We start from the raw sequence: 27,066 nt of genomic DNA, 5'->3' as shown, positions 1-27,066 counted from the left end.
GCCCTGATACGGCTAGCAGCTGACTTCTCAACAGAAACATTACAAGCCAGAAGAGAATGGCAAGAAATATTCCAAGTAATGAAAAGCAAAGGCCTGCAACCATACTGCTCTACTCACCAAGGCTCTCAATTCAAATGGAAGGCGAAGTAAGGAGTTTCCCAGACAAAAGAAGGCTAAAAGAATACACCTCCACCAAACCAGCACTGCTAAATATGTTAAAGGGATTACTTTAAAAAGATGAAGAAAGAGTCTATAAATACCTAATTCCTTTCACAGTCACCAATACTTCATATTACCAATATTTTTAATACTCATTAATCTGATTGTGACAATGATGTTTTATTTTAATTGTTCCTTTACTATTTGTTGAAACTAAACCTGTTTTTGTATATTTCTTGCCTATTTCTATTATTTTTAAAAAGCTTTACATGACTTTTTGGTATTCTTTATCCATTTTTTGATTAAATGTTTGTAGAATTTCTTCCCTAAAAAAAAAAAAACAAAACAAAAAACAAACCATTAACCCGTTTTAGATGTGTTGCAAATAGTTTCCTATTCTATTAATTGTCCTATAACTTTTTTTATATGTATATGACTGTACAGTCTTAATTGTTTAATATAGTCATACTGTCAATATTTTACTTCATAGCTTCTGGGTTTGAATATGTTACTTCAGGATAAGAAATATATTAGTTTGCATTATCTCCTAAAACTCCTTAGATTTTATATATTGATTTTTAACTCACCTGAATATTTCTTATATAATGTGTGAACTAGGGCTCTATATTTGTTTTATTTCAAGTAATAGTGGTCCATGCACCTTATTTGTTGAATAAGCCTTATTTTCCCCATTGATTTGAAATATCTATTGAATCATATATTACATTGTTAGACAGACATACACATTTGTTTCTAGAATGATCATTTTATTTCACTGATCTGCTTGATTATTTCTGTGCTGGTGTCATGTTGTTTTAATTGCTGAGACTTTATCATTGATTTAAATTTTTAAATACTTTATAATGGATTTTGACATTAAATAAATAAATAAAATCAATCTGCATTTAAAAAAAAGAAAAAAAGAACTCCTACCTTTTGCGACAACATGGATAGAGCTGGAGAATATTATGCTAAGTGAAACAAGCCAGTTGGTTGGTGAAAGACAAATACCACATGATCTCAACTATAAGTGGAATCTATTCAACAAAATTAACGAACAAAATAAACCACAGGCATGGAAACATGGAGCAGACTTAAAGTGACCAGAGGGATGGGGAAGGAGGACAATGGTGGAAAGAAGGGGAAGGAACTAGACAAAGAACATGTATGAATGACCCATGGACATGGACAACAGAGTGGGAATTGACTCTGAGAGCCAGGAGGCGAGGGGCAGGTGGGATGGGTGGAGGGGGGCAAAGGGGGGAAAACTGAGACAACTGTAATAGAATAAACATGATTTAAAAAAAAAGAGAAGTATCTGCTCTCCTTGTGGTGGTATCATGCCCTCTTGGGCTACAAAGGGATACTACTATCTGCTCTCATCCAGGGTCCCATCTGACAATGCAATCCAGCATCAGTACACCAACCAGGGCCCTGCCATTGAACCCAGAGGTCAGTTTTCAGGTCTGTCTTGCTGGCCTTGTCTGCACATTTGGCACAAAGGTCAACCCTGCTCCTCGATTCACATTCTTTATTTGGCTCCTGAATGCCACACCTCTTGGCTTTCAGCTGACTCCTCCCTTCCTTGGTAATTTATCACATCCAGTCTCATGGCTCCAACCACTATTCATCAGCAAGCTTTTCCAATTTATTTCTCCAGTGTGGACTTCTCTGAATTCAGACTCACAAATCAACGGTCTACTTGACATTCCCTGGGATGTCTAATAGGCATTACGAATTTAGTGTATCCCATAATTAATTCCTAATCTTCAACTCTGCCCCTAACATACTCCCCTCTTACTCCTAGTTCAGGGCCACTCTGCCTTTCCAGGTGCTCAGGCTCCAACCTTTAGAATCATCCTGAAATTTCCTTTCTCATATCTCATCTGTCAAAAAACCTCTCCATTCTACCTTCAAGCCAAAATCCAGGATATTCTCTCCATTTTTCCTACTACCTCCCTGGATTACCATCTCTCAGCAACCTCAAGAGCATCTGCCTTCTCTCTTTGGTTTAATTTAAGACAGTAGCCAGAGTATGAAGACAAGGGGCAGATCATGCCTCTCCTCTATTGCAAACTCTCCAGTGATTTCCTCCCAGTGGAAGTCAAACATCACTGGGCTCTCCAGGCCTCACCCCTACTACCTCCTCTCCCCTCAGAGACCCTATTTCCTCTATTTCACCCCCTGGTCAGCTCTGCTCCAGCTCCACTTGTCTCTAGGCCATGCCTCAAACATGCCATACACAGTTTCCCTGCAGGGCCTGTGCACCTCACAGTTTTTCCCTCTGAGGGAAACACTCTTCCGGCCTCCACAGGCTCCTGCCTCACATCCTGCAGCTCTTTGCTCAAATGTCACTTTCTCAGTGAAGTTTTCCCTGACTCTTCTATTTAATTCTTTCCTAACATTCCCTATTTCATTTTTCTTTACAACACTTACGGTTCATCTAAGATATTCATCTATTATTTGTTTAATTTTCCTTGTCTCTCTGTTAAAATGTAAGGTCAATCCAAGCAGACAGTTATCAGTTTTGTTCAGGTTCCAGTTCCTGGCATGCAGTAGGTGCTCAATAAATGTTTCATGCATCAGGGCAGCATCATTGTGGCTACAAAGCGTGGTCAGGATGTGGGCTACCAAACCTTTGGCTTCAGTGTGTATCCTGGAGACACTTTTGAGTGTGCCTGCCTTTGTTTTCTCTGCAAAACAAGATAATGGAAAATAAAGTCCCCCAAAGCTCTCGAATTTTTGGAATTTTTAGAAGAAGACTGAACTAAGGATCCAAACGTGGGCCATCACACGTGTGAAGGGCAGGTTGAAATCTCTTCTCCTGAGGTTGGCCAGAAGAGCCAGTTGAAAGGACAAGCAGGGACAGACAGTGGGAGGGGTGGCAAGGTGTAGGCGGCAACAACGTAAGGGAGCGAATCTCAGCATTCTGAGCCGCTGCAATGACCAGCTGTGCTACAACTGAGCACTTTACGTAACTCTTTGAACTTCCGTTTTATGGCAGGTCCTTGCAGGGACTGAAAGCAATAATGCAGGTGGCTCAGAGGAACGCTCCACAATGCCATTGGCCGTTCTCAGATTGGCGGGAGTCCGGTGAGGAAACACAGGAGGAAGTGGAGGTGGTTGCGGGGGGCAGAGGCTGGTGGGGATAGCAGAGCAGGTGGGGGAAGGGAGACGAGACACGGATCTGGACGTCTTGGGGAGAGGGATGGAGCAAACGCCGTACCATTTGGGGCGGGGCCAGACGCGGAGGTGTTCCCGGGGGCGGGAACGGTGACCTGGCATCTTTAGGCGTCCCCGGGACTCAATAAGACAGGAAGAGCTGTCTAGGGCCAGCTACGCTCCGATCGGTGCGGACACTCCGTGTTCCGACCTCTAGCCGCGTTTCCGCCGCGTCCTCGCCTGCACCCACCACCTACAGCGCAGCAGCCCGGCCCCAGCATGACCGACCAGGCAGCCTTCGACACGGATATCGTCACCCTGACCCGCTTCGTTATGGAGGAGGGCAGGAAGGCCCGCGGCACGGGCGAGATGACCCAGCTGCTCAACTCGCTCTGCACTGCGGTCAAAGCCATCTCCACGGCTGTGCGCAAGGCAGGCATCGCGAACCTGTGAGTCAGGCCTCAGGTCACTGGGCCTCATCTTGTCTGTCTGTCCAGCTGGGGATGTGCCCGACAGTCTGATGTATGGTCCTCAGGTCCTCCTGCTATCAGTCTGTCTGTCTGTGCGTCCTCTCCTCTCCAGAAGTTTGCACTCAAGCCCTGGTTCCCTCCTCCTCTTCTCTTGATTTTCGAGGCTCCTACCTGGGGCCCTGTCACCGGGTCCACACCTGCCTCCATCCTACATCTCTCTTACAGGGGCTGAGCAGCCTGCTTTGCTTGGCACGCCGTCAGCTTCTTCTTGGTGAAAGTGGATGGCTGGTGGGCACATGGCCTGCTGGCCATACCCATCCTAGCCTCATACTGGAAAGTGTTGGCGGGGTACTTTGTTTTCCCTTTCTCTTTTTTGATATCCTTCATTGTTTATGGAATTTGGGTCTCAAATCCGGCTTCTAATCCAGTATCTCCTTGAGCCTCAGCAAGTCCTGTTAGGAGCCACTGAAGCCCCAGGCAGGCTGGGAGGAAGCCTGCAGCTCAGAGTTCTCTGCAGCAGTAATGCTGTGTGCAAATGGTCAAGCAGGCCCTGTTGGGGCCTGAGAGTCTGCATTTCTAAGTTCTTAGGTGGTGTTTATGTTACCATGCTGTTGAGCCGCAGATCACCTTGTGCACATCAATGGAATCATAAAACTTGGGGATTCAAAAGGCACCTTCTGTAAGTAACACAAATACTCTTTATTTTATTCTGGTGTCCACAATTATTTTATATTTATTTGGTCCTCACTTAGCTGAAGGGTACCTTGACTTTCAGATTGTCCCCACTCCTTCCTAATATTTCACATACTCAGAGACAGTATAAAAATTGTGTGTGATGTTCATAGATGATCTGAGAAAGTATAACCCCTGCAACCTGGCTTCCTTTTCTAGTGAACCATTTGGCTCTGGTCACATAGCATGGATTGTTGACTCAAGAAAGGAGTGTATGGTCACCCTTATTTTTAGATGTCAAGCAGGGATGGGCCTGGCAGGGAGAGGGACTGGGGCAGGTATGTTAGGAAGGTCCTCTTAATACATTTCTAAGGAAACACACTTAGTTAAAATCTCACTTCAAATTTAATTGTCAAAAAGTAGAGGTGACCTCATAGATTTACCTGTCTTTGAGAACAAAAGAACAGGAGGCCTTTTAAAAAAAGAGTACTTGTCATTTCCTGTATTACTTTAAAAGTGTGTCTATACCTTTCACACCCTCAAAGAAACTTGGAAATGCAAGATCTGCTTTGAGATGTATGTATATTTCTCACCTTTTAAGAAACCTCAGATAGTGGGACCTGGACAAAGGGTACTAATTTTGGCTGTATAAAATATGTATATATTTTTAGACTAAATAGCAGTGAATACAGATTTAAAAAATATTGTTGTTATTATTACTATAAACTACTTAATAAAAGGCACTCATTGACAAAAATTCAAACCACTCAAAAGAACATTAAGGGAAAAGTGAAACGCATCTCCGTCCATTCTCTGGGGTGTCCTCCACTAATAATTTATTGGTTATTTTATCAATTATTTATTTATACTCATATAAGTTTATAGATGGATATCTTTACATGTGTGTATATGTGAGTAGCAAACAAAATGGGATCACAGCTAACATATACTTCTGTAGTTTGCTTTCATCACTCAACAATATATAATGACCATCCTTCAATGATGGGACATATAAATCCGCCTCCTTCATTTTAACTGTTGCCTAGTATTCCATTGCATGGATATATCATGAGCTGTTTTATTTTTCCCTGATGTTAGCACATTTTATTTCACTGGTCTTTGACTATTTACAAGAGCATTGTATTCGTGGAACACAGGTTGATGGTGGTCATGTGGGCAGTTGACGGGGAGGACCAGAACTGGGAAGAGTTTGCTGTCTCAGTATGACATGTAGTCAGGGAGGCAACAATAAGACAAGATCTCAAGTCAGGGCTCCAAATTACATTCATTATTGGCTTTGATGTTCTGGATGAAAAGGCTAGCGTGCCTGCAGATAGCTTGTTAGTGCTGAAGACTTGCCCTAGAAGAACAGGCACCCAGAATGACAAGATGATTGCTGATTTGCAGGAACCTCACAGGAACCAGTTTTTGGAGTTCAGGTATAAGGTCCCATCCGGGAGACTTTAGAAGTTTCCGCAAAGAGCCCGCTGGAGTGCTTGTTCTCTCTCTCTCTCTCTCTCTCTCTCTCTCTCAACCAACAGTTGATCTTTAGCTACTTTTCTTGCTCTTAATAAGATATTCACAGAATTACAGAGTTTTAAGCTGAAAGCCTCAGAAATCACCTGGTCCCACCCCTCTTTGTACAGATGAGGACCCCACAGCCAAGGAAGACAAGGTGACTTGGCCTTTGGCACAGGTTGGGCTCTTTTCACCAAACCACACATCTCTTCCTTTATTTTTTAGAAGATTATTAAAGCTGTCCCAACTCTAAATCTCATCTATTAACTACATTTTTGATGTGAATTAAGATTTGTATCTTGAGAAGCCATTGCCTTAGAGTCAATGTGTTTTGAAGCCCATGCTTCTGGCCTCTACCTACTGTTGGCAGAGATGAGGGGCAACCAGTCTTCTGTTCTCTCATGAGACCAGTCAGCAGTCTGAAGGTGGACCTGATGAATTCATGGTTCAAACTCCAGTGTTCTCCCGCTTCTCTGTTTCCATTCCTTTGGGAGAAAGTGGTCCTCCAGTGGCTTACGCTTTTGCTTTAGGCATGTTCAGTTGACTTCCCTTTGTGCGTATTTCCAAATCACTGAAGAATTCACTGGTTCTATGTAATTCAACAAAATGTTATTGAACAACCATAATACACAAAACTCTAAAAGAGCCTAAGAGATGAGAATGTCACAGAGCTTATACTATAGGAAAAATACAATATAGAATTAGTTATAAAACACAATAGAGATTCTGAAAGATGCTTTCATAGAGAGGCCAAAAACATGATGTGGATGCAAAGGATGCAAAGGATCCACGGAGGTTAGGGAGTGGTGCTGACCCAGGAGCCCCACAAACCAGAGCTGGCCTTGCAGGGCCCTCACTTCTTGGTCTCCTCTTCCCACATTTCAGAGCTCCCCGAAAAGGGGCAGGGCAAGAAAAGCTCAACCAAGCTAGGGCGTTAGCAAGAGGAGGGGGAGGGCCTGGGAGAAGTCTGAGTGTGGATTGGGTGAGAAGGGCAACTTCTCAAAGAGTCGGTCCCAGCAAGTGACAACAGGGCCTTGCCATTAAAAACCGAATTAAACAAAAATAAAATTTCGAAGGAGGAGCTGGTTTTTTGAGGCTGGGGAAGGGTGAGAAGATGATTCTGACATTTTGGAAACGTTGAACTTAAGGTGTTAGAAGGCTATCCAGTTGGACATGTGGTCCAGTCAGCAGCTGGACGTACCAGTTTGGAATTTGGGCATGAAGCACTGACTAAAGATTTGACCACCGGGTTTTGGTCCATTCTGCCCCGAGGTAGAAAGAAAGAGGAGAAAACCAGGACCAGATGGAGAAGAACAGGAACATGCAGGGCTTAAGAACAAATTTCAGAGTGATGGAGCTGGGCTCAGATTCTGGCTCTGACATTTAATTTTTGTGAGAATTTTGACAATTGATGTAACATCTTTGTGACTCAGTTTCCTCACTGGTAAGATGGAGACAACTGTCTTTTTCAACCTCAGAGAGTTGTGTGAGGATGAACTGAGTTCATTAAATGGGTACTAATATCATCATTACTTTTCTAGGTTGAAGTTTTTTTTTTTTTTACTAAATTGGTATCTTTTTATTTTGCTTTTCATTCCTTAGTAGTTGCCTACATCATATACAGTAGGCATGTACTTCAAGCTAGACCATTATATATTAAAACAATGTTGCACCCTCAGATGGGTTACAGGAAATCTCCTCCTGTCATATTCAGGTGGTGTAACTTTTTTTTTTTAAGAGTTTTTAGAAGTAAAGAACAGTTACTTTTATGTATGGGGCCCTCTCCATATCTATGGAAGAAAATAATAAATAACTTCAGTTCTCTAATTTTGGAATTACAGGTCAGTTAATACATGCTTCAGTTTATCTTCAAATTTGCAGAGTTTCTAACATTAACTTTTGGAAACTATCAGATTTATATTTTATATTTCTTGAATTAGCTTCTCCACATTTCCTTTTCGTACCAGAAGCACAGCCAACCACATTCCATCCTATTTGCCCACTTTGGCTAGCATGAACTCAAACAAAGGCTGTGGATTATGACATTTAAAAGCTGCTCAGGTTGGTGCCTCTCCCTCAGTGTATTTCTGATCTGACCCTTGGACGTTCCCGGCTCGGTGACTGTTTGGTTGGTCATTTACCTTGGAATCAATGAATAACAAGTCAGTGTCACCTTGGACTTCAGTGATAAGGATTACATCATAGTCTGCCTCCCTTTTACTTTGGTTGTGTGTTCGGAAAGCAAGCTTTCCCACTTGTTTCTTTTGTGTGCTCTCTGAAGTGTCTCCCTTTCTGTCATGGTAATATCAGGAGAAAATTGTATCAGGCTGTCATGTTGACATCAGGAGGAAATGATTTGAAGTTAGTAAATCAAGGAAGTTTTTGAGAATTCTTCCCTAAGTGTGGCCCTGGCTCTTGTCCTTGTGTCCAGGGCTGTGCTTCAGAAATAGTGAATCACATACTCTATGGCTAGGAAATGGCTCAGTCTGTCCTAGAAACTATATGTCAATTCAAAAACAATGTTAATATTTAATCCAAATTTCTAAGGATAATAAAAGCTGGCTAAATTAACCTATTATTCTAAGGAGTTTCCCAATCATATGAATTAAAATGACTTACAGTTTTTCAGATTTTCACTGAGGTTTACAGTAAAAGTAAGAGATATATTTTCAAATCAACCTTTGCTCTGAAACTCCAGAAAAAGAACTTTTGTGTTTCTAGGGATTTAAAGAAGAAGAGCCACAGGGGCTTAAACCTTGAAGGGAGGATTTCCTCCAACCTCAGTTGACTTGGGCTGCATAGTCAACTAAATGGAATGAAATGGAAGTGAAATGTTGTACGCATCTCAAATGAAATAATATTTACAGTGAGACTTTAGTCATATGTAAACTTGGAGCACTTTCTTTTTTTCCTGGTTACCTGTGTCACAGTTCTGTGCTGGCTCTCTTCCCAGGAGTTGCCTGTAAAACTGGTTTAGAGGTCTTGGTTTCTGCTCCCCTCATCACTCAGCACTTACTCAATGGCTGCCAGGGGGCTCTATGAAGAACAATGGGAGCTGCCATTTGGATGCTCTGAAACAGGTGCATCACACAGATCAGCCCTCATTCTTACAAAGCCTGAAAACAGAAACAATCCATCAGGAAGCTGTGACACCTGAACACATAATCACTAGGAGGGAAAGGCCGAATTAGGACCCAGGTCTCTGGTGCTATGTTTTGTCAGGACCTGCCTTGCGTGGCTGTATGGCTGCCAGGGGAGTTAGGGATGGGCATGGGACAAGAGCACTTCCTGCCCACTTGCCAGGCTCTGTTCTAGCCCTTTACCTATATCAATTCATTTACTGTCCCTCACTATGTGCTATGATATAGATATAGTGATACTAAATTCCTATTTTACAGGTAAAGAACCAAAGGTCAGAGATGCTAAGTGACTTACTGAAGGTTGCCTAGCATGTGGTGGGCAGAACTGGGATTTGGACCCCAGTGGTCTACAGTCCCAGCCCATGGGAAAAAGCCCATGATGATGCCTTCCCTTCTGTGATAACTTACATTTAGGGAAAGCTTCCTTGGCAGATCAAGTCACTGGCTCAGTCACAGCTAAGGTCCTTTTCCCTGCTTGATCAGTGCCCAACTGCTTCTGGCTACTTTTCCGCCTGGGTAGGGGATGGATGTGGAAGATGGACATATCTAGCCAAGGGAGTTGCCTGCATGGAGGAGCTTATTGTCTGCATATCCTTGCTTGACCAGCAAACTGGCCGGCAAGGGAGGTGGAACGCCACCAAGAGACAATGAGTGTTATCGATGTATAGTACTTCCTTGAGGGTTCTTAAGAACTGGCTTTAGTAACTAGATTAATGTAATAAATGTTTGTCACTGCAGTATTGATAAATATCAGGTCAGGTGGTTCTCAAATCAGCTTGCATTCTTTGTATTGTTTAAGCCTGCTAATAAATAAGATGCTTTCCCTAGGTTTGGGGCTTAGTCAGTCACATCTGCTAAGTCCCCTACTGCTATCGCATTCAGTCTCCTGCCTCTTCAATTTGTTGCGGCACCGGTAACGCGACAGAGGAAGCCAAGGCTAGAGGTTTACGGCTTGCTCAGGTCAACACATTTCTTCAACCATTTGACTTGTTTCTCCTTCTCTATTGATTGTAAGGCACAGTTGGCCCCTGGAAGACTTTCCGGACAGGATTGTGTGATAATTTCCCTACATCCCTGCAGCCTTATTTGCTGCCTAATTCTGGCCCTGGGGAGTAGCACATTAGGAACTGACCTAAGAATGAGCCATGAGCTAGGTGATATGTGATAGGCATTGCTGGAGTCCCAATGATGGTCATTGGTACCATCCTCTCCTGTTCATAACAACAAGCACGGAAGCTCTGTCCAAACCAGGGTAGCACTCCTGACCTGCTGGGCTGTCCTGGAGTCTGCCTAGAACTCAGCTAATTCATTTTCCAATCCCTGGGTCAAATGTGCCCAGCAAAGGAGGGGGCTGTGTCTTCAGGATCTGTGGCCCATGTCTGCTCTCTTTTCTGGTTACACTGCCCCTCTGAGCGGCCATATAGTGAAGACTCTTGTTCACCTGTCTCTTGAGGAATGATGACTGATCAGAATGCAGACATTTATTGTTTCTAAGGGGGATTCTGAAAATTTGTGGAGAAAATAAACTCCATATGTTCTTTTGCTACTTAATTCCCTGAGGATATTTCTGAGAGCTTTTTTTCCTTTGTCAAAGTCATCAGAAACTTGACTGCTGAATTTTCATTGACCTGTGAAAACGATTACCTTGGGAGCAGCTTGCTGCCTTCAGAGTGTTCTTCTGAGGCATGTAGGGAGGAGCCCTATGGATCATGTGCTTAGCCTAACTCATCATGACTGAGCAGAAATGCAGGGCTGTGTGGGAAACCCTAGTCACAGCTAACATTTTGAGCTGAGATACAAAACAAAGACTACCTGGTGAAATGTATAAACTCAGATGGCAGTCTGGGAACCCATTCTCCTGAACCTTGTTTCTACCTTAGAGTCACTTTCCTATGCTTTCTCGGAGGCTTTCCTAACACCAGGTTTTACTAGGGGAACTCTTCTCATGAGATGAGGTCCTAGAAAAGTTATAAAGTGCCTGAGTTTTGAGTTGGAGTGGCCCAGAATAATCAATCTCCATTTTTTTAATGTTATTCTTTACAAGCAACTGGTGGATAATTGAGTAAGTTCCCTTTTGGTTAAAACAAGGAGGGGACCCTCAATTCTGGGGGAAGTTAAAGAGAAGAAAGGGAAGGAGTAACCACCTAACCCTGCAGGGAGGCAGAGCCCGAGAAGTGGCCAGTTGTCTGTGAAGGGTCATTTCAGTGCCAGGTGTAGTGAGTGTCCCCACAGTGTTCATCCTGCAGCAGTTTATGTGACCTCACCCAACTCCCATCATAAACAGGTGGTGTCACCCCCTGTGACCCAAGGGCAGCCACCTTAGAATTCTGGAGCAGCAGTGAGGAACCCAGTTGGTGGTCTTGGCTGGACAAGTCAGTTGCCTTGACACTGACTGTAACCCCTCATAGCCCACGTCCAAGGCATGATCTGGAACTATAGGACTTGCTTCTCACTTTTGTTAGGCCAACTGCTAAGCATGCCAGCTCAGAAAACGCAGTCAGTCTCATGCATCAGGAACTCTGCTACTTCCATTCACTCCCCCTGAACAAATGGTGGGGATTGCACATGTGGAACAGTCGCAGGAAACCCAGTCTGCCCTTGAACGAGGTGGGAGGGGTGTGGGGAGAGGTGCTGCCCTGGGAGCCCCGCAAACCAGAGCTGTCCAGGCAGGGCCCTCCCCTCTTGGTCTCCTCTTCCCTCATTTCAGAGCTCCCTGAATCCACAGGGGAAAGATCCTGAGGTTTAAAAAGTTATGTAAATGTGCACAGAGTACCCCCTCCCATTTGGACATCTGTGGAAAACAAACTCCTGTTTTCTATGGATACATTTCTGACATGGAGCTGTTCTGTGGAGTTATTGTCAGTGGACCTATTTGGGTTCCTTTTGGGTGTTTTTATATCTTCTTTTTAATAAAAAACATTCAAGGCGTCATTCAGCTTGAATGGCCCCTTTGCAGTGAGACATTCCTTGACTATCTAATTCCCTCCCCTGCCATCCCCAGGCATCTTGTTTCATTTTATCCGAGCATTGGTCACCATCCAACATTATCTCATTCATTCAAAAGCACTTGTTTCTTGTTTGTTTCACTCAGTAGGATAAAAGCTCCGTGAGGCCAGTGGTATCATCAGTCTTGTTCTGCACTGTAATCCAAGCAGTCAGGGCAGTTTTGAGGGTCATACTGGGTACCCAATAAACACTTGCAGAATGAATGAATTCTCACACAACTCCTTGAGGAGCTGACTGGCCTTCTCCCATCCTGCTGAGTGAAATATGTGAGCCAGTAGTATGGGCATCAAAGTGTGAAACAGTCCTTTCCCATGCCTGCTTTTTCCCTCTTCCCCAGCCTCCAGGCCTCCCTGGAACTGTCCCAATAGGCCTGACCCTCTGGGGACCATGCCAGTGGCCTCCCCTGACACTTCAAGTTGTGTAACGACCTGAGAAGTTGATTGCTCCTGTACTCATTCCTTCAGGCACAGCCTCTCCTCTCCTCAGTGAATGCCATTCATTTGGTCAGAAAATATTTACTGAGGACCTACTATGTTCTGGAAGCTGGGACATTAGGAAAACACATGCTCTCTGTCCTCATCCTCCTGGAAGGAAAGGGTAAACTATCATGCCAGCATGTGGTGAATGAAACCTGGGGGGATCCCTGAGACCTGCACCCCACCCCGCGCCCCCCCCGCGCCCCCCGCCCCCCACCTTCCTCTTTGTGCAGATCTGAAATGAGCTTCCTCTAGAAATCAAAGAGGGAACTAACATTAGGGGCCCAGGGCTGTGCGAGCCCTTGTGTATTTATATCTATCACCAGTAGTCCTCTCTCAGCTTCGTGAGGAACTTACTGCTTCCATGGGCAAAGGCAAAAAGGGAGACTCCATGAGGACAAGAGGCTTGCAGAGCTGAGGTCCAAGCCAGGTCACTGCCGTCATGTCCTTGTTCTCTCTGAGCATTACTCATCCTCCTGGATTAGCAGTGACTTTGATCCTGGAAACCCCTAGCTAAGAAGGGGAGGTAATAGGTGCCAATAGGGCCAGTCAGGGACATATATTTCAGTTGGTGGGCTCTGCCAAGCCCCTCCAGCTCCAGTCAGAATTTGGCTATCTCCTTTCTCCACAAGTGCTGGCCTTACAGTTAAAATGAGGAAGAGATTATGTAGAATGAGGACAAAAAGTTTAGAGACACAGTATCATCCCCTTGCCCATCTGGAGAAACAGCATTTCATCCCTATAGGCTTCCTCCCGCTTCTTCTCCTTTCACCATCTTATTTCATGAATAAAAGATGAAGGAATCAATCAGACTTTCAGCCATAGCCTGTGTCTCTGGGAAATAATGGACCATAGGGTGATGAGATCACTGAGTTACCTCCCTGAGTCAAGTCAGACAAAACACTTGGACTTGGACGATTTCTGGTGTTGGTTAAGGTTTGTCCAACCAGAGGCATGCAAGTTATGTTTGGAGAAAGTGCATTTTTGGAGCTGAAGCTGTGCATGCCATGACAATCAGTCCCCAGGTATGTGCTCCCAGAAATCTGACCACAGGCACAGGTTGTGCCCTCCTCACCTACTCCCAGCCCAGCCTTCTCATGGTATCTTCCACGCTCCTACTCTTTCCATCTCATATCCAGTCTCTTAGCTTGTTCTGTGCACCCTTCCTTTAAAACCTTTCCCCTCCTTCCAGTGGTCCTATTCAACCCCAGGCTATGACAACCCTCCTCTTCCCTCATTCTAACAAACTAAGCTGCATTTTGGACAAGCCATTCAGATTCTGGGAATTCCACAATTATTGACTTGCAGATACCTTGAAAATAGCAAAGAAACTCCAGACTTGCCAGTCCCTCCAGCTATTAGGACCCTTGCCAGTGGCAGTGGGGTGCCACTAAGAGAGCCCTGGCTTGGGAGTCCCAGTGAGCTTTGCACCTGTGCTCTGCTGCTCTGGTTTGGACAAGTCCATTGCTGCCTAGGAGTGAGCTTCCTCCTGCCTCTGTGAAATAAGGTGGGGTGACCAGTCAGTATCTTTTCTTTTAGGATGTTTTCAGCTGCAAAACCATAGACTCCCTTGGCTTTACTCACATTTCAGGATCCCTCCTACCCAGAAGGTTTCCTGGCTTGCTTTGCCTCTCAACAAATTCATTAAGCAATTAATGCTGAATTCGGGGGTAAAACTGGTTCTGGGAGGTGAGGTGAAAAAAAATCAATGTTTTTGTGTATAAAACACAGATATGTATACATACAGCATGTAAACAGATATACATCCTATCTTTAGTATTAAAATTGAAATCTCATGGGGGAGTGTGATTAGGAAAAAATACCTAAAAAGCTTCCTTAGAGGCCATAAGGGTCGGGGGGAAGGTTGAGAAACACAGATTCAACCATGAAGGTGTGTGTGCTGGGTACCATGACAAGTGCAGGACAGGTGAATGACAATATTTCCTTCCCTCCAGGAGCCCATCTTCCAAACCATGCATCTTCTTTTCTTTCTTCTAAACCCTACTCCATGCCACTTTCAGTGGGTTTATAGGTGCATTTACATATTCTGATGGTCACAGCTTATATTTTTCTGACTTTTCTTCCCTCTAGCTATGGAATTGCTGGCTCTACCAACGTGACGGGTGATCAAGTGAAGAAGCTGGATGTCCTTTCCAATGACCTGGTCATTAACGTGTTACAGTCATCGTTTGCAACCTGTGTTCTTGTGTCAGAAGAAAATAAACAAGCCATAATTGTAGAACCTGAGAAAAGGGTAGGTCTGAACGTCCACCATGCAGGGTTTTAATGTAACCATTTTCCTTCCTAGTTTCATAAATGACTCTAATTGTTCAACCAAGCTGCATTCCTAGGAATCACCCTAGATTCCTTCTGAACCATGAGTCATCATTTCACAGATTTGTCCTCACTCTCATATCTCAAACTGTACACCCCTCTTTACTCTATCACCACAGTTCATGTCACTATCACCCCCCTGGCAGACTCATACATGGGAGTCTTGTATACTCATGCTCATCCCTATTCCTAACTTCTCTGTGTCATGTTCAAGGTTCTTCAAAGTCTGGCCCTATGTTGCTTTATCTCTACCCACCAAATTCCCACCCTTCATATCCAACTCTCCTGCCAACTAAACTGCTCGTAATTCATGTCACTGATTTGTGCATTGCAATCCATTTGGAATCCTATTAATCTGATTGTTTCTTGAGAGCAGAGAATGATTTATATTCTTCTCTGTATTCCAGCATCAAGCATAATGCCTGGTCAATTGTAAGGGCTCAGTAATAAATTATTGTTGCAAAAGGGAATCGATAAAGTATATCCAGCTCTTATAGAATAACAACAATCATATAATAAAAAAATGTTTTTGAAATGAGAAGTGGAATTATATGGGTTTACTTACTATCCCTCACTGTTTGAGACAAACTGGGGACATGTGGGAGTAGTAGAAAAAAGCATTCAGAAGATGAACTTATAAAGGCTGCCTGATACCCAGTATTGACCTTTTGAAGAGGGTGGGGAGCCACAGCCAATTAATTTGTTTTACATCATTCCTAAAATACTACTACATGTCAGATTCAAAGTTCACGTTATTCTCTGTTGGGCTTCTCAAGATACTTGGCAGTTTCAGGCATGTGGATTGAATTTGTTGTTCAATATTCTCTGCCAGCCCAACTTCTCTGACCACAATGTGCCTTCCTAATAGGCATGTTCCCCGTTTTTAGATGACAGTTTAGATGACAGTGCATCAGCCAGGGTGATTGGTTAAGAAAAAATGGTCAGGAAATCATAGAATTGTCTTAATTTGATGCATAAATTTATTTATTTAATGCTACATTAAATAATTTTAATTTAAGAAATATTGACTATATTCTGTTGCAATACACTGAGTTATAGGTGTGCAAAGAAGAAAGTAGCCTTGCATTTTGGGAGCACATCTAATGGAGCAAGAACCACAGATAAGAATCTCCAACATAAAGATTTAATAAGAATGCATAATAATAATTATACCAACACAGTAATTATCACATACATCTGAGCTCATCTTATACCCCCTTGGCTTCACCTCTTCCCAGCCCCTTTGCTGGAGTCATTTCTATACTGCAATGAGCCTGCTTTGTACAAGGGCAATTAAATAGTGCCTAGCATTGTCCTGTCCCTTTTGCTTCTTGCCTTGAGTCTGTTTTTTTAAATTATATTTTGTTGATTATGCTATTGCAGTTGTCCCAAATTCCCCCTCTTTGCACTACACCACTCAGCACCCCCCACTCCCTCAGGCAGTCACCACACCATTGTTCACATCCATAGTTCATGCATGTAAGTTCTTTGGCAAGAACTTATTTCCTATACTGTAATTTATATCCCAGTGGCTATTCTGTAATCACCAGTTTGTACTTCTTAATGCCCTCGCCTCTTCCCTACTCCTCCACATTCCCCTCCCATCTGGCAACCATCAAAACAGTTCCCATATCCATGATTCTGTCTGTTCTTCTTGTTTGCTTAGTTTGTTTTTTAGATTCAGTTATAGATATGTATGTATTTATTGCTATTATATGGTTCATAGTTTTGATCTTCTTGTTCTTAAATCCTTTTAACATTTCGTAAAATAATGGTTTGGTGATGATGAATTCCTTCAGTTTTTTTTCTTGTCTGTGAAGCTATTTATCTGCCCTTTGATTCTAAATGATAGCTTTGCTGGATAGAGCAATCTTGGCTGTAGGTCCCTGCTTTTTATGACCTTGAATATTCTTACCGATCCCTTCTGGCCTACAAAGTTTCTTTGGAGAAATCAGCTGACAGCTTTATGGGAACTCCCCTGTAGGTAACTAACTGCTTTTCTTTTATTACTTTTAAGATTCTCTCTTTGTTTTTAACCTGTGGCATTTTAATTATGATGTGCCTTGGAATGGGCCTCCTTGCATCCATCTTGTTTGGGATTCCCTGTGCTTCCTGGACTTGCATGTCTATTTTCTTTGTCAAACTAGGGAAGTTTTCTTTCATTATTTTTAAAATAGAGTTCCAATTACTTGCTCTTTCTCTTCTCCTCCTGGTACCTCTATGATGAATATGTTGAACCTCTTGAAGGTGTCCCAGAAGGTACTTATAGTATCCTCATTTTTTTTGGATTCTTATTTCCTCCTTCTTGTTCTGATTGGTTGTTTTTTGCTTCCTTATGTTCCAAATCATTGATTTGATTCTCTGCTTCATCCACTTTACTGTGGTTTCCTTGTAAATTGTTCTTTATTTCAATTAGTGTACCTTCATTTCTGATTGGGTCTTTTTTATGCTGTGAGGTTCTCACTAAATTCCTTGAGTACACTTACAACCAGTGTTTTGAATTCTGCATCTGATAGATTGTTTATCTCCATTTTGTTTAGTTCTTTTTTTGGAGTTTTGATCTATGTTTTTTATTTGGGCCATGTTTCCTTGTCTTCTCATTTTGACAACCTTCCTGCGTTTGTTTCTATGTATTAGCTAGAGGTGCCTTGACTCCATGTCTTGGTAGTATGGCCTAATATAGTAGGTGTCCTCTAGGGTCCAATAGCACAGCCACCCCTATCTCTCAAGCTTGGTACTTGAGGTGCATCCTCTGTGTGGGCTGAGTACACCCTCCTCTTGTAGTTGAGCCTTGGCTTCTGTTGGAAGATCAATAGGAGGGATTTTCCTAGGTCTGTCAGCCTCAGGGACTGGCTATATCCACTGACCACCAACCTCTGCCCTCCATGTAGGATCAGCTGTATCAGCTGTGTAGGGGAAGTGTGGTGGTGCTCTGATGTGGTCTGTAGCTGTCCACTGGTTGCACAGGTTCTGGGGTTTCCTGGGTGGTGAAGGCCAAGGTCAGCCCCAAACTATGTTCTGCTCAGGGCCACCCTGCATACAAAGTGATCTGCAGATGGCTGCTTCTTGTGCTGGGCTGGGAGCCCAGGTGAAGCCAAGCTATGAACAGCTGATTGCTGCTATTGCTGGGCCTGGGCCACTTAGCAAGAAGTACAGGGGCTGGGGTTCACTGAGGCCAGCTATTGCTTGATTGAGAGGATTTAGGAAGTCATGAAGCATGAGCCCAAACCAGCCATTTATATGGAAAAGCCACAGTCAACAGCTTGGGTGGGCCCATAAGTTAGGTTGGATGAAGCCTCAGGGGATTTCCATGGTGGGACAAACTGTTAGCCAGTTTGTTGGAGTCTCAGATATGGCACCAACCTGCTGGCTCTGTGGCTCTGTGGTTGGAGGGTTCAGAAAAGGGACAAGGGCTTCTGCGCACCTTTCTGTCTGGGAGAAAGCTGTCCTCTACCTCTTGCCTTGATTCCAGACACTTCAGTTTCTCCCTGTATGCAACTGGTGCCTTTTATGCTGCTACTCTGATGCTGGAGCTCAGAAAGAGTGAGTCTGTGTAAGTCCGTGTGTGGGTTCTTTAAAGAGAACTCCTTGGGACTCCAGAGGTTTATTCTACTTACTCAATCCACATTGGGTTTTGCAGCCAGAACTCATGGGGACTTATCTCCCTGGTACTGGGACCCTGGGCTGGGGAGTCTTGGTGTGGAATTGAGACTCCTTGCTCCTAAGATATACCTCCCAAATTTTTATACACCACATGTGGATGTGGGACCAGCCTGTTCAGCATCTCCATCCCTTTTACCAGTCTGGATAAATGTTATTTCTTTAATTACATCATTGTTGGACTTCCATTCAACTCAATTACTGATCGTTCTGATTGATGGTTGTTCTATAATTTAGTTATAATTTTGATGTGGTTGTGCAAGGAAGCAAGCTGCGTTTACCTATGTCTCCATCTTGACCGGAAGTCGATGCAGAAATTTAAAAACCACATCTGAAAGCAACTAATTTGGAGATGAGAAAACCCTAGTGGTATGCTGGTAAACTGGTTCTGTCTTGAAAAGAAAAATCTCCAATTTTTAGTAATTGCCGTTATCAACTTTATAATACTCCTCATAGTTAATTTCTTTTCCTTTTAAAAAAGGATTTTATTTATTTATTTATTTTCAGATAGAGGTGAAGGGAGGGAGGAAGAGAAGGAGAGAAACATCAGTGTGAGACAGAAATATCAGTTGGCTGCCTCTCACATGCCCCTAACCAGGAACCTGGCCTGCAACCCATCATGTGCCCTGTCTAAAGAACTGAACCAGTGACCCTTAGGTTCACAGGCTGGCACTCAATCCACTGAGCCACAGCAGCCAGGGCTCCATAGTTGATTTCAAGCTATAGACATGGCATCACTGAAAATAGAGTTGGGAAGAGATGTGCACAATTAGCTCTTGAGCGTGGATAGCAGCCACCTCCAGCATCCCACTGACAATTCCACTGAAAGAATGAGTAGTATTCCCACTGCAACAGAGGGTTACTTCCTTTGGGGTGGTCCAGTTGGGATATTGTTGAGAGCTCTGTGCACTGCATTGCCAAGGGTGATCAATAAGACCTGAATGAGAAGTTTCTTATTGATCTTAATGTCTTTGCTTCACTGAAAGAATTATGTCCCTTATTTCCCTAGTAAATAAAAAGAAATAAATGACTAATCTTGTTTCTCTTCCTCATTTGGCCACCAGTAAACTTAAGCCAAAATTATGGTTCAGCTATAACAATGATGTAGAAAATTAAGACTTATTTATCTATATTCCATTACCTTCATCTATACCTCCTATTTTAAGTTGTGTTTTCTCTGCCTAATGATGTTTTGGTGTACATACATAGTTGTTACTTTCATTTTGTATGCCACTCATACCTTCCATGACAAAACATATATAAGAGTAACATTTCTTAAAAACCTTTGGGGATTGCAGTGGCGGGAGAAATACCCCATCTCACAGGAGAATCCATTGGAGGGACCCATGGCATCCTAGAATGTGCACAAGCCCACCTACCCAGAAATCAGCACCCAAAAGGTCACAATCCACTTTGGGAAGCGATGGAAGTAACGGAAAGTGGGGCGAGAGCTGAGCAAGCTAGCAAGCGGCATTGTTCCCTCTCTGACCCCTCTCCAACAATGCAGCGAAGTGGGTTGCCCCACCCTGGAGAAAACCTAAGGCTCCACCCCTTATAACCTAACAGGTGCACCGAGACAAAGAAATGTGGCCCAAATGAAAGAACAGAGAAAAACTCCAGAAAAAGAACTAAGTAATGAGGAGATAGCCAACCTATCAGATGCAGAGTTCAAAACACTGGTAATCAGGATGCTCACAGAAATAATTGAGTGTGGTTGCAAAATAAAGGAAGAAATGAAGTCTATGAAAAGTGAAATAAAGAAACATGTATAGGGAACCAACAGTGAAGGGAATGAAATCGGGAATCAAACCAATGATTTGGAACAAAAGGAAGAAATAAGTATTGAGCCAGAACAGAATGAAGAAACAAGAATTCAAAAGTAAATAAATAAATAAATAAATAAAGAGAGACTTAGGAACCTCTGGGACGACTTTAAAAGCTCCAACATCTGGATCATAGGGCTTCCAGAAGGAGAAGAGGAAGAACAAGAAGTTGAGAACTTATTTGAACAAATAATGAAGGAAAAGTTCCCCAATCTGGTGAAGGAACTAGACATGCAAGTCCAGGAAGCTCAGAGAGTCCCAAAGAAATTGGATCCAAGAAGAAACATACCAAGACACATCATAATTAAATTACCCAGGATTAAAAATAAGGAGAGAATCTTAAAAGCACCAAGGGAAAAGGAGAGAGTTACCTACAAAGGAGTTCCCATAAGATTATCAGCTGATTTCTCAAAAGAAAGCTTACAGGCAAGGAGGGGCTGGAAAGAAGTATTCAAAGTCATGAAAGGCAAGGACCTACATCCAAGATTACTTTATCCAGCAAAGCTATCATTTAGAATGGAAAGGCAAGAAAAGTGCCTCCTAGATAAGGTAAAGTTAAAGGAGTTCTTCATCACCAAGCCCTTGTTATATGAAATGTTAAAGGGATTTATCTAAGAAAAAGGAGATTAAAACTATCAACAATAAAATGACAACAAACTCACAACTATCAACAACTGAACCTAAAAAACAAAAACTAAGCAAACAAGCAGAGCAAGAACAGAATCACAGAAATGGAGATCACATGAAGGGTTATCAGTGGGAAGGGAGAAGCAGAGAATAGGAAAAGGTACAGGGAATTAGAAGAATAATTGATAGGCACAAAATAAGCAGGGGGAGGTTAAGAATAGTATGGGAAATGGAGAAGCCAAAGAACTTATACATACAACCCATGGACATGAACTAAGTTGGGGGGTGGGTAATGCTGTAGGGAGGGGAGGTGCAGGGCAGGGGAGGATAAAGAGGAGAAAAAAAAATGGGACAACTGTAATAGCATAATCAATAAAATACACTTAAAAAAAGACTAACATTTCTTGAACTTCCCCCTAGATTCCCTTTTTTATCCCCTTAGTTTATGTGTTATATGTTTATTTTTAACGTAAAGTTGTATTTCCTTTTTATCTTTTGTTCAGGGTAAATATGTGGTCTGTTTTGATCCCCTTGATGGATCCTCCAACATCGATTGCCTTGTGTCCATTGGAACCATTTTTGGCATCTATAGAAAGGTAAAATGTAACATGTCAAGCCTTTGGTTTGGGATCAAGAGCAGAGTTAAGGTACAGCGTCCAGTCCTGGTTGACTATTGGAGCAGCCAGAATATATATCATGAAACTGTGAGGCTTGCCATAGGTTTATGTCTCCAGTTCTGACTTTTTCAGCATTAGCTGCATAGAGAAGATCCATTAAGTTGTTAAAAGAAAATGTAGTAAAGTGTAGATAGGAAGAGAAATGTAGTTTACTCATAACTGTATCATGCTTTCTTTTATAATAGAAAATAAAGTTAAAAATAAAAGAGACTGTAGAGAGTAGTTATAGTGGTGATTCTATGTGAACTGAAAATTATGAGAATGTGACAACAATAGAGATTATGTATATCAAAATTGTCCTTTAAATCCTCTAAATCAGGGGTCTGCCAACTATGCCCCTTCCCAGGGCAAAATTCAGCCAGTTGCTTGATGGTCTATGAGCAAAAAATAACCCTTCTGCATTTTTAAATGGCTGTAAAAACTAAAGAATAATATTTTATGGCCCATAACATTTACATAAAATTTAATTTTCACTGTTCATAAATAATGTTTTAATGGCATGTGGTCAACTCATTTGTTTTCATGCTGCTTTTGGTTGATTTCATGATGCGCTGGCAGGACTAAGTGGTTGTAATAAAGCCTGTATGACAGTACACCCCACAATGTTTACTGTCTATCCATTTATGGAAACAGTTTACTGCGCGCTGCTGCAGAATGGGGACCTGGACCCCTGCCCTGAGTCTTCTACCTGTGTGACCTGGGCAGGTAACTGTACCTCCAGAGCTTCTCTTTTTCTTCTTCTTCTTTTTCAAAAAAAAATATTTTACTTATTTTCACAGGGAGGGGAAGGAAGGAAGGAAAAGAGGGAGAGAAATATCAATGTGTGGTTGCCTCTCGCACGCCCCCTACAGGGGACCCAGCCTGCAACCCAGGCATGTGCCCTGACTGGGAGTCGAACTGGTGACCCTTTGGCTCTTAGGCTGGCACTCAATCCACTGAGCCACACCAGGCAGGGCTCTTTTCCTTCTTTTTCTTTAAGTGGCATGGATCGTGTGTGTGTGTGTGTGTGTGTGTGTGTGTGTGTATCTGCACAAGTGGCAGAACAGTGCTCAAATATACAAACTAAATAGGATGAATATCTGTGGGCCCATCATAAAACATGAACTCTGAAATGTCATTTTGGCTTCAGCCCTTGTTATTTAATTCAGAAATAAAACCTCACAGATGACATTGAGGATCAATCAGTTTCTTTATCTTAATGGACAAGGTGGCAGGTTGAGCTGACTAAAGAGGTTTCTCCCACTCTCCTATTTTAGAATACAGAGGCCATAATTTAAGCATTGAGACCCCGATTTTCACTTTATTGTTCAAAGTGACTTGTCTAGTATTGCACATAATCTCCTTTCAAACATATGGAAATTAGGAAAACCATGGTACAGCTCTCTTTGGTCATTGGAGTGTATTTTGCTTTTGTCTGGGATCAGAGGGAGATCCACATCAAATCAATTTGACTAATAGGTTCTAATGCTTACATCAGAAAGGTAAATGCAAGAATTTATTTATTTTCCAAGTCAACCATGAAATATACTATTCCTGTTATAGACATGGAAGCAGATAATTTTACCTGCAAAGTTTCACATCTCTAGTATAGAGAGGTTTGTAACAAAAGTCTACATGTGAAGGAAAACCATGGGTTAATGACTCAATCAAACTAAAGCAGCATGAATGTTTGCCAGCAACTGTCTCCACTCAGCCCCCCAAACAAAGACTCTTTGAAGGAAACAAAGAAGTAAGCTGGAAAATTAAGGGACACTGGCTATTAACTAAAAAAATCAAACCTACTTGCCACAACAGCTTGAATTAAAGATACTACAGCTCAGCAATGAATCTCCACATGCAGTAAGCCTGAAGTGACTCTCTCAAAAGACTGGGGAAAAAAAAGAGTGTGACAGTGCCTTTAAGTCATTTCAGTTTTCAAAAGACTTATTGATTATTTGAAACCACTTGAGGGCTTATGAGGCATCAATATTGATGTGCCTGATACTTCAAGGGTGACCTTTCCTGCTTTCTACAGGGATGGTCCTCAGCTAGAATTCAGCTCCCTAGGGCACCTGCTCAGCAAGCAGCACAGCATCTGTAACTGGAACCTGCAACAGTACCGGACCTTGCCCACACAATGCCTGGAAACAGGCTCCAAGGGGACCTTGAAGGGCACATGGTGCAGTGTTCCACGTGGTTCCTGCTGCAGCATCTCTGGAGGGGTCACCCAGCTTCTGGCTGGGCACACCCAGGAGGGGTATAATTCCCCTGAGATGTTGAGCAACCATCACAGTTAGAATATTTGTCCAAATATTGAGCCAAAATCTGTCTCCCTATTGTCATTTGGCCTTTTAGAGATTCAGAAAATAAGACTCTTTCACATGGTTAGAAATGGCTTTCTTCTGCTCCTTTAAAAACAAATCTTAAGTTAAACATCCTTCATAGGAGTTCATTTTTAGACATTTGCAAGTGTGGTCACCATCTACCAGATACATTATCATTTACAATGTCCTTTAAAAAATCCAGTCCCCATAATTCAAAGCAGAGTTTTAAAAGTGTTCTAGCATCTTCAGGATTCAACTTATTTCCCTTAACTGAGCACAGGAAGACATATTAACAATAGCTATATGGAATAATAGTAATAGCTTCCAGACATTGACACTAGCTATGTGGGACTTTGGGCAAGGTAGTTGCTCTATGCCTTTTATTTCCTTATGCTTAAAGGGGAGATACTGAAAATTAAGTCTAACTGAAGCTGAATTTCAGTTAAGACACTGAAATTAGTGCCTGACACATAAAAAGTGCTCAGTAAATGGTAGGTATTAATATTACTACTGTTGTTTTGTGTATTAAGATTCAATGGACAGTATCACAACTCTAAGAAAGGAGGGAGGGAGGAAAAGGAAATTGGTTCACATAACTAAAAAGCCCAGTGGGTAGGTCTGCTTCTGGAGCAGCTGCAATCAGGGACTGAGACCACATCATTAGGACACACTTCCTGTTTATCTCTACTACTTCCCTCCTCTCTGATTGCAAAATGGCTGCCAACAGGTCTAGGCTCACACCCAATTCTCTAAGCAACTCACGCAGAAAATTTAAGCTTCTTTTCCAACAGTTCCAACAAGAATATCATCTCTCTGGCTCTGATTGGCCTGGCTTAGGTCATGTACCCAACCCTCAACCAATCACTATGGCCTGAAGCATGCAATGCTCTGGTTGGCCAGGCCAAGGTCACGTACCCACACCTGGCGCTGAGAGGGAGGGAGGCAGTATCTTCAGGTGCAGTTATCAGCAGAGGGGTAATGGATACTAGCTAGGCAAAACCAACTGATCTTCAGTACAGATTATAAACTCCTTGAGGCAAGGACATCAAATATATTTTTGTCTGCTAGGTTTCCAGGAGCAAGAGTAGGTGAACAACACTGGCCAAGTTACTGAGGACTCTGCTAAATGTCCTGTGAGACTTTCTAAGGAGCGTTTGGCTGCCCCTCTAAGGGGAGACTATCTCATAACATGGCAGCCCCATCACACTTCTGTCTGACTTTCTCCTCTTCCACCTTGAGTCTCTGTCCAGAATCCATGTGTCTCCCCCTGTGCTCTTTATGGGGCAATGTGGAATAAAACAGACCAATACCTGCAGCAGGTGGTGGCCCAGGATACACAGAGAATGGTTAGGTCCAGAGGCTTTCTGGTTCTGCCAAGTTCTTTATGCACATTGTCCCGTGAGCATCCACATGGGAATGTAATGAATCTCTTGAAGCAGAGGCATTTACTACTGGGGGCTTGGAGGAGGGAATTCATGCACTGAAAAGGGGGTCAGGCAAGAAAAGAATTCCTCCAAATCCATTACTTGAAGGCATTATTTTCTGTTTGTTGTGAGTATGTGGATCATAAATGGTGTTACCCTTTCTTATTTCATGCAAAAGTGTCAAAGGGTAAGATTATTTGGGACAGTATTTCAGGGAAATTCTATTTACTCTTACACCTTCCCCACAGGCAGGCACGGATGGTACTGGGCAAGGTGAAATCTCTGGGGAACTTTTGCTAATGGAGAGCTGATCACTCCAAGCCTCTGGCAGCTTCCAACTAATTCACTTGTTTACATATTCCCTTTGTCTGATTTTGCACTGCACTGGCTAATGGGAATAAGTGGTTGAGATAGAGGATAGTTAGAGGCCCGAGCCTTCCCACTATATCACTGGCTTCAAAGGAAGCTGGAAGAAGGTTGTGCACTGGCAAACACACAAAAAATCAGAAGTTAGGGAAGACAACTCAAATTTTCTATTCTATGGTTAGTCTGTGTTTACCTCTGCTTGCTACTTGTGAATGCAAACTAGACCAAATCAAATAACTTGACCCAACCCAACCAACCATCTAGCCAACCACCTTGAAGAAAACCATTTATTAAATATGAGGAGTGGGGATGAGGGGAAAAATGGAAAGAATGATTTTAGCAATTCTTCCTTTTACATAAGTAGTTCTTAAACTTCAGAGCAAGAGTCATCTATGATAAATGGTAAAATGCAGATTCTCAGGCACCACCTTAGAAAATCTAACGTAGTGGAATTAGCCAACAGCCCCAGGATATGCATTTTAATAAGTTTTCCAAGTGATTCTGATGCAGATGGTGTCTGGGCCACACTTTCGAAAGTTATAAGAGGAAATTACTATGAATGTTTTTGTTGGAATGACCTTCTTTAGCATCATGCTATAGGTTCCCTTACTCTCAGCTGCTGAATCTCTGGTTGGGAAAGGAATAAATAAAATTGGCAGAAATTGCTCATTTTCATTTTTCTTTAAATTCAGGTAGAGAGTATGCAAGCTGAAACATTTGTTTGGGGCTGTTCTGAGGAACAAAGAAACCAATGAAGTATTAATAAAGATGGCAATTATCAGTTAGCAATCATTGATTAGGAGCCATCTCCTTAAGGTATTCAGTTCCTTAATATTAGGCAAATTGTGGGTCACATGACCCAGTGCACTGTGTTTTAATGAAAGAAAGAAGAAAAGATTAGAGTGCATGCCATGTCCTAAGTGTGAGTATGGTTTCATTACATATCTGTAGTTGTGTGTGCATGTGAGTGTGTGTTGATACTGGTTTGTTATGGAAAATGTATTTCATACTGTGAGTCATGGTCAAAAATATGGGAAGCATCTGCCCTAATCTGTAATGACTCTGGAGAGACATTCTAAGTTCCTGTGTTTCTGAAAGTTTCTTTGATGTGTAAGTGATGTGGACCACACTGCTCATTGGGGAATGGGCTGCAACTGGCAAGAACTCATGAAATTGATATCCCCACCAGACTCACAGCTCTGCAACCCAGTCTTAATTTGTTTAAATAAAGATGGAGTAGGCAGGTGAA

At 42.6% G+C, this 27,066-nt stretch overlaps 1 protein-coding gene across 1 annotated transcript in view; it reads left to right on the top strand.

The window, feature by feature from the left end:
- Positions 1–3,498: 3,498 nt before the first annotated feature.
- FBP1 (fructose-bisphosphatase 1) overlaps positions 3,499–27,066 on the top strand; it is a 31,047-nt gene continuing 7,479 nt past the window's right edge. Inside the window, exons 1-3 of the mRNA XM_054588086.1 lie at positions 3,499–3,770; positions 14,695–14,857; positions 21,551–21,643. Coding sequence (XP_054444061.1) covers positions 3,601–3,770; positions 14,695–14,857; positions 21,551–21,643 — 426 coding nt within the window. The 5' untranslated portion in view covers positions 3,499–3,600. The remainder of the gene's footprint in view (positions 3,771–14,694; positions 14,858–21,550; positions 21,644–27,066) is intronic.

The sequence above is a fragment of the Pteronotus mesoamericanus genome, unplaced genomic scaffold (assembly GCF_021234165.1).
Source record: "Pteronotus mesoamericanus isolate MK-2021 breed Mesoamerican mustached bat unplaced genomic scaffold, CSHL_Meso_final scaffold_125, whole genome shotgun sequence".
Taxonomy (NCBI): Eukaryota; Metazoa; Chordata; class Mammalia; order Chiroptera; family Mormoopidae; genus Pteronotus; species Pteronotus mesoamericanus.
The sequence above is the reverse complement of the archived record's forward strand: the minus strand, read 5'-3'. Positions and strand labels throughout refer to the sequence as shown.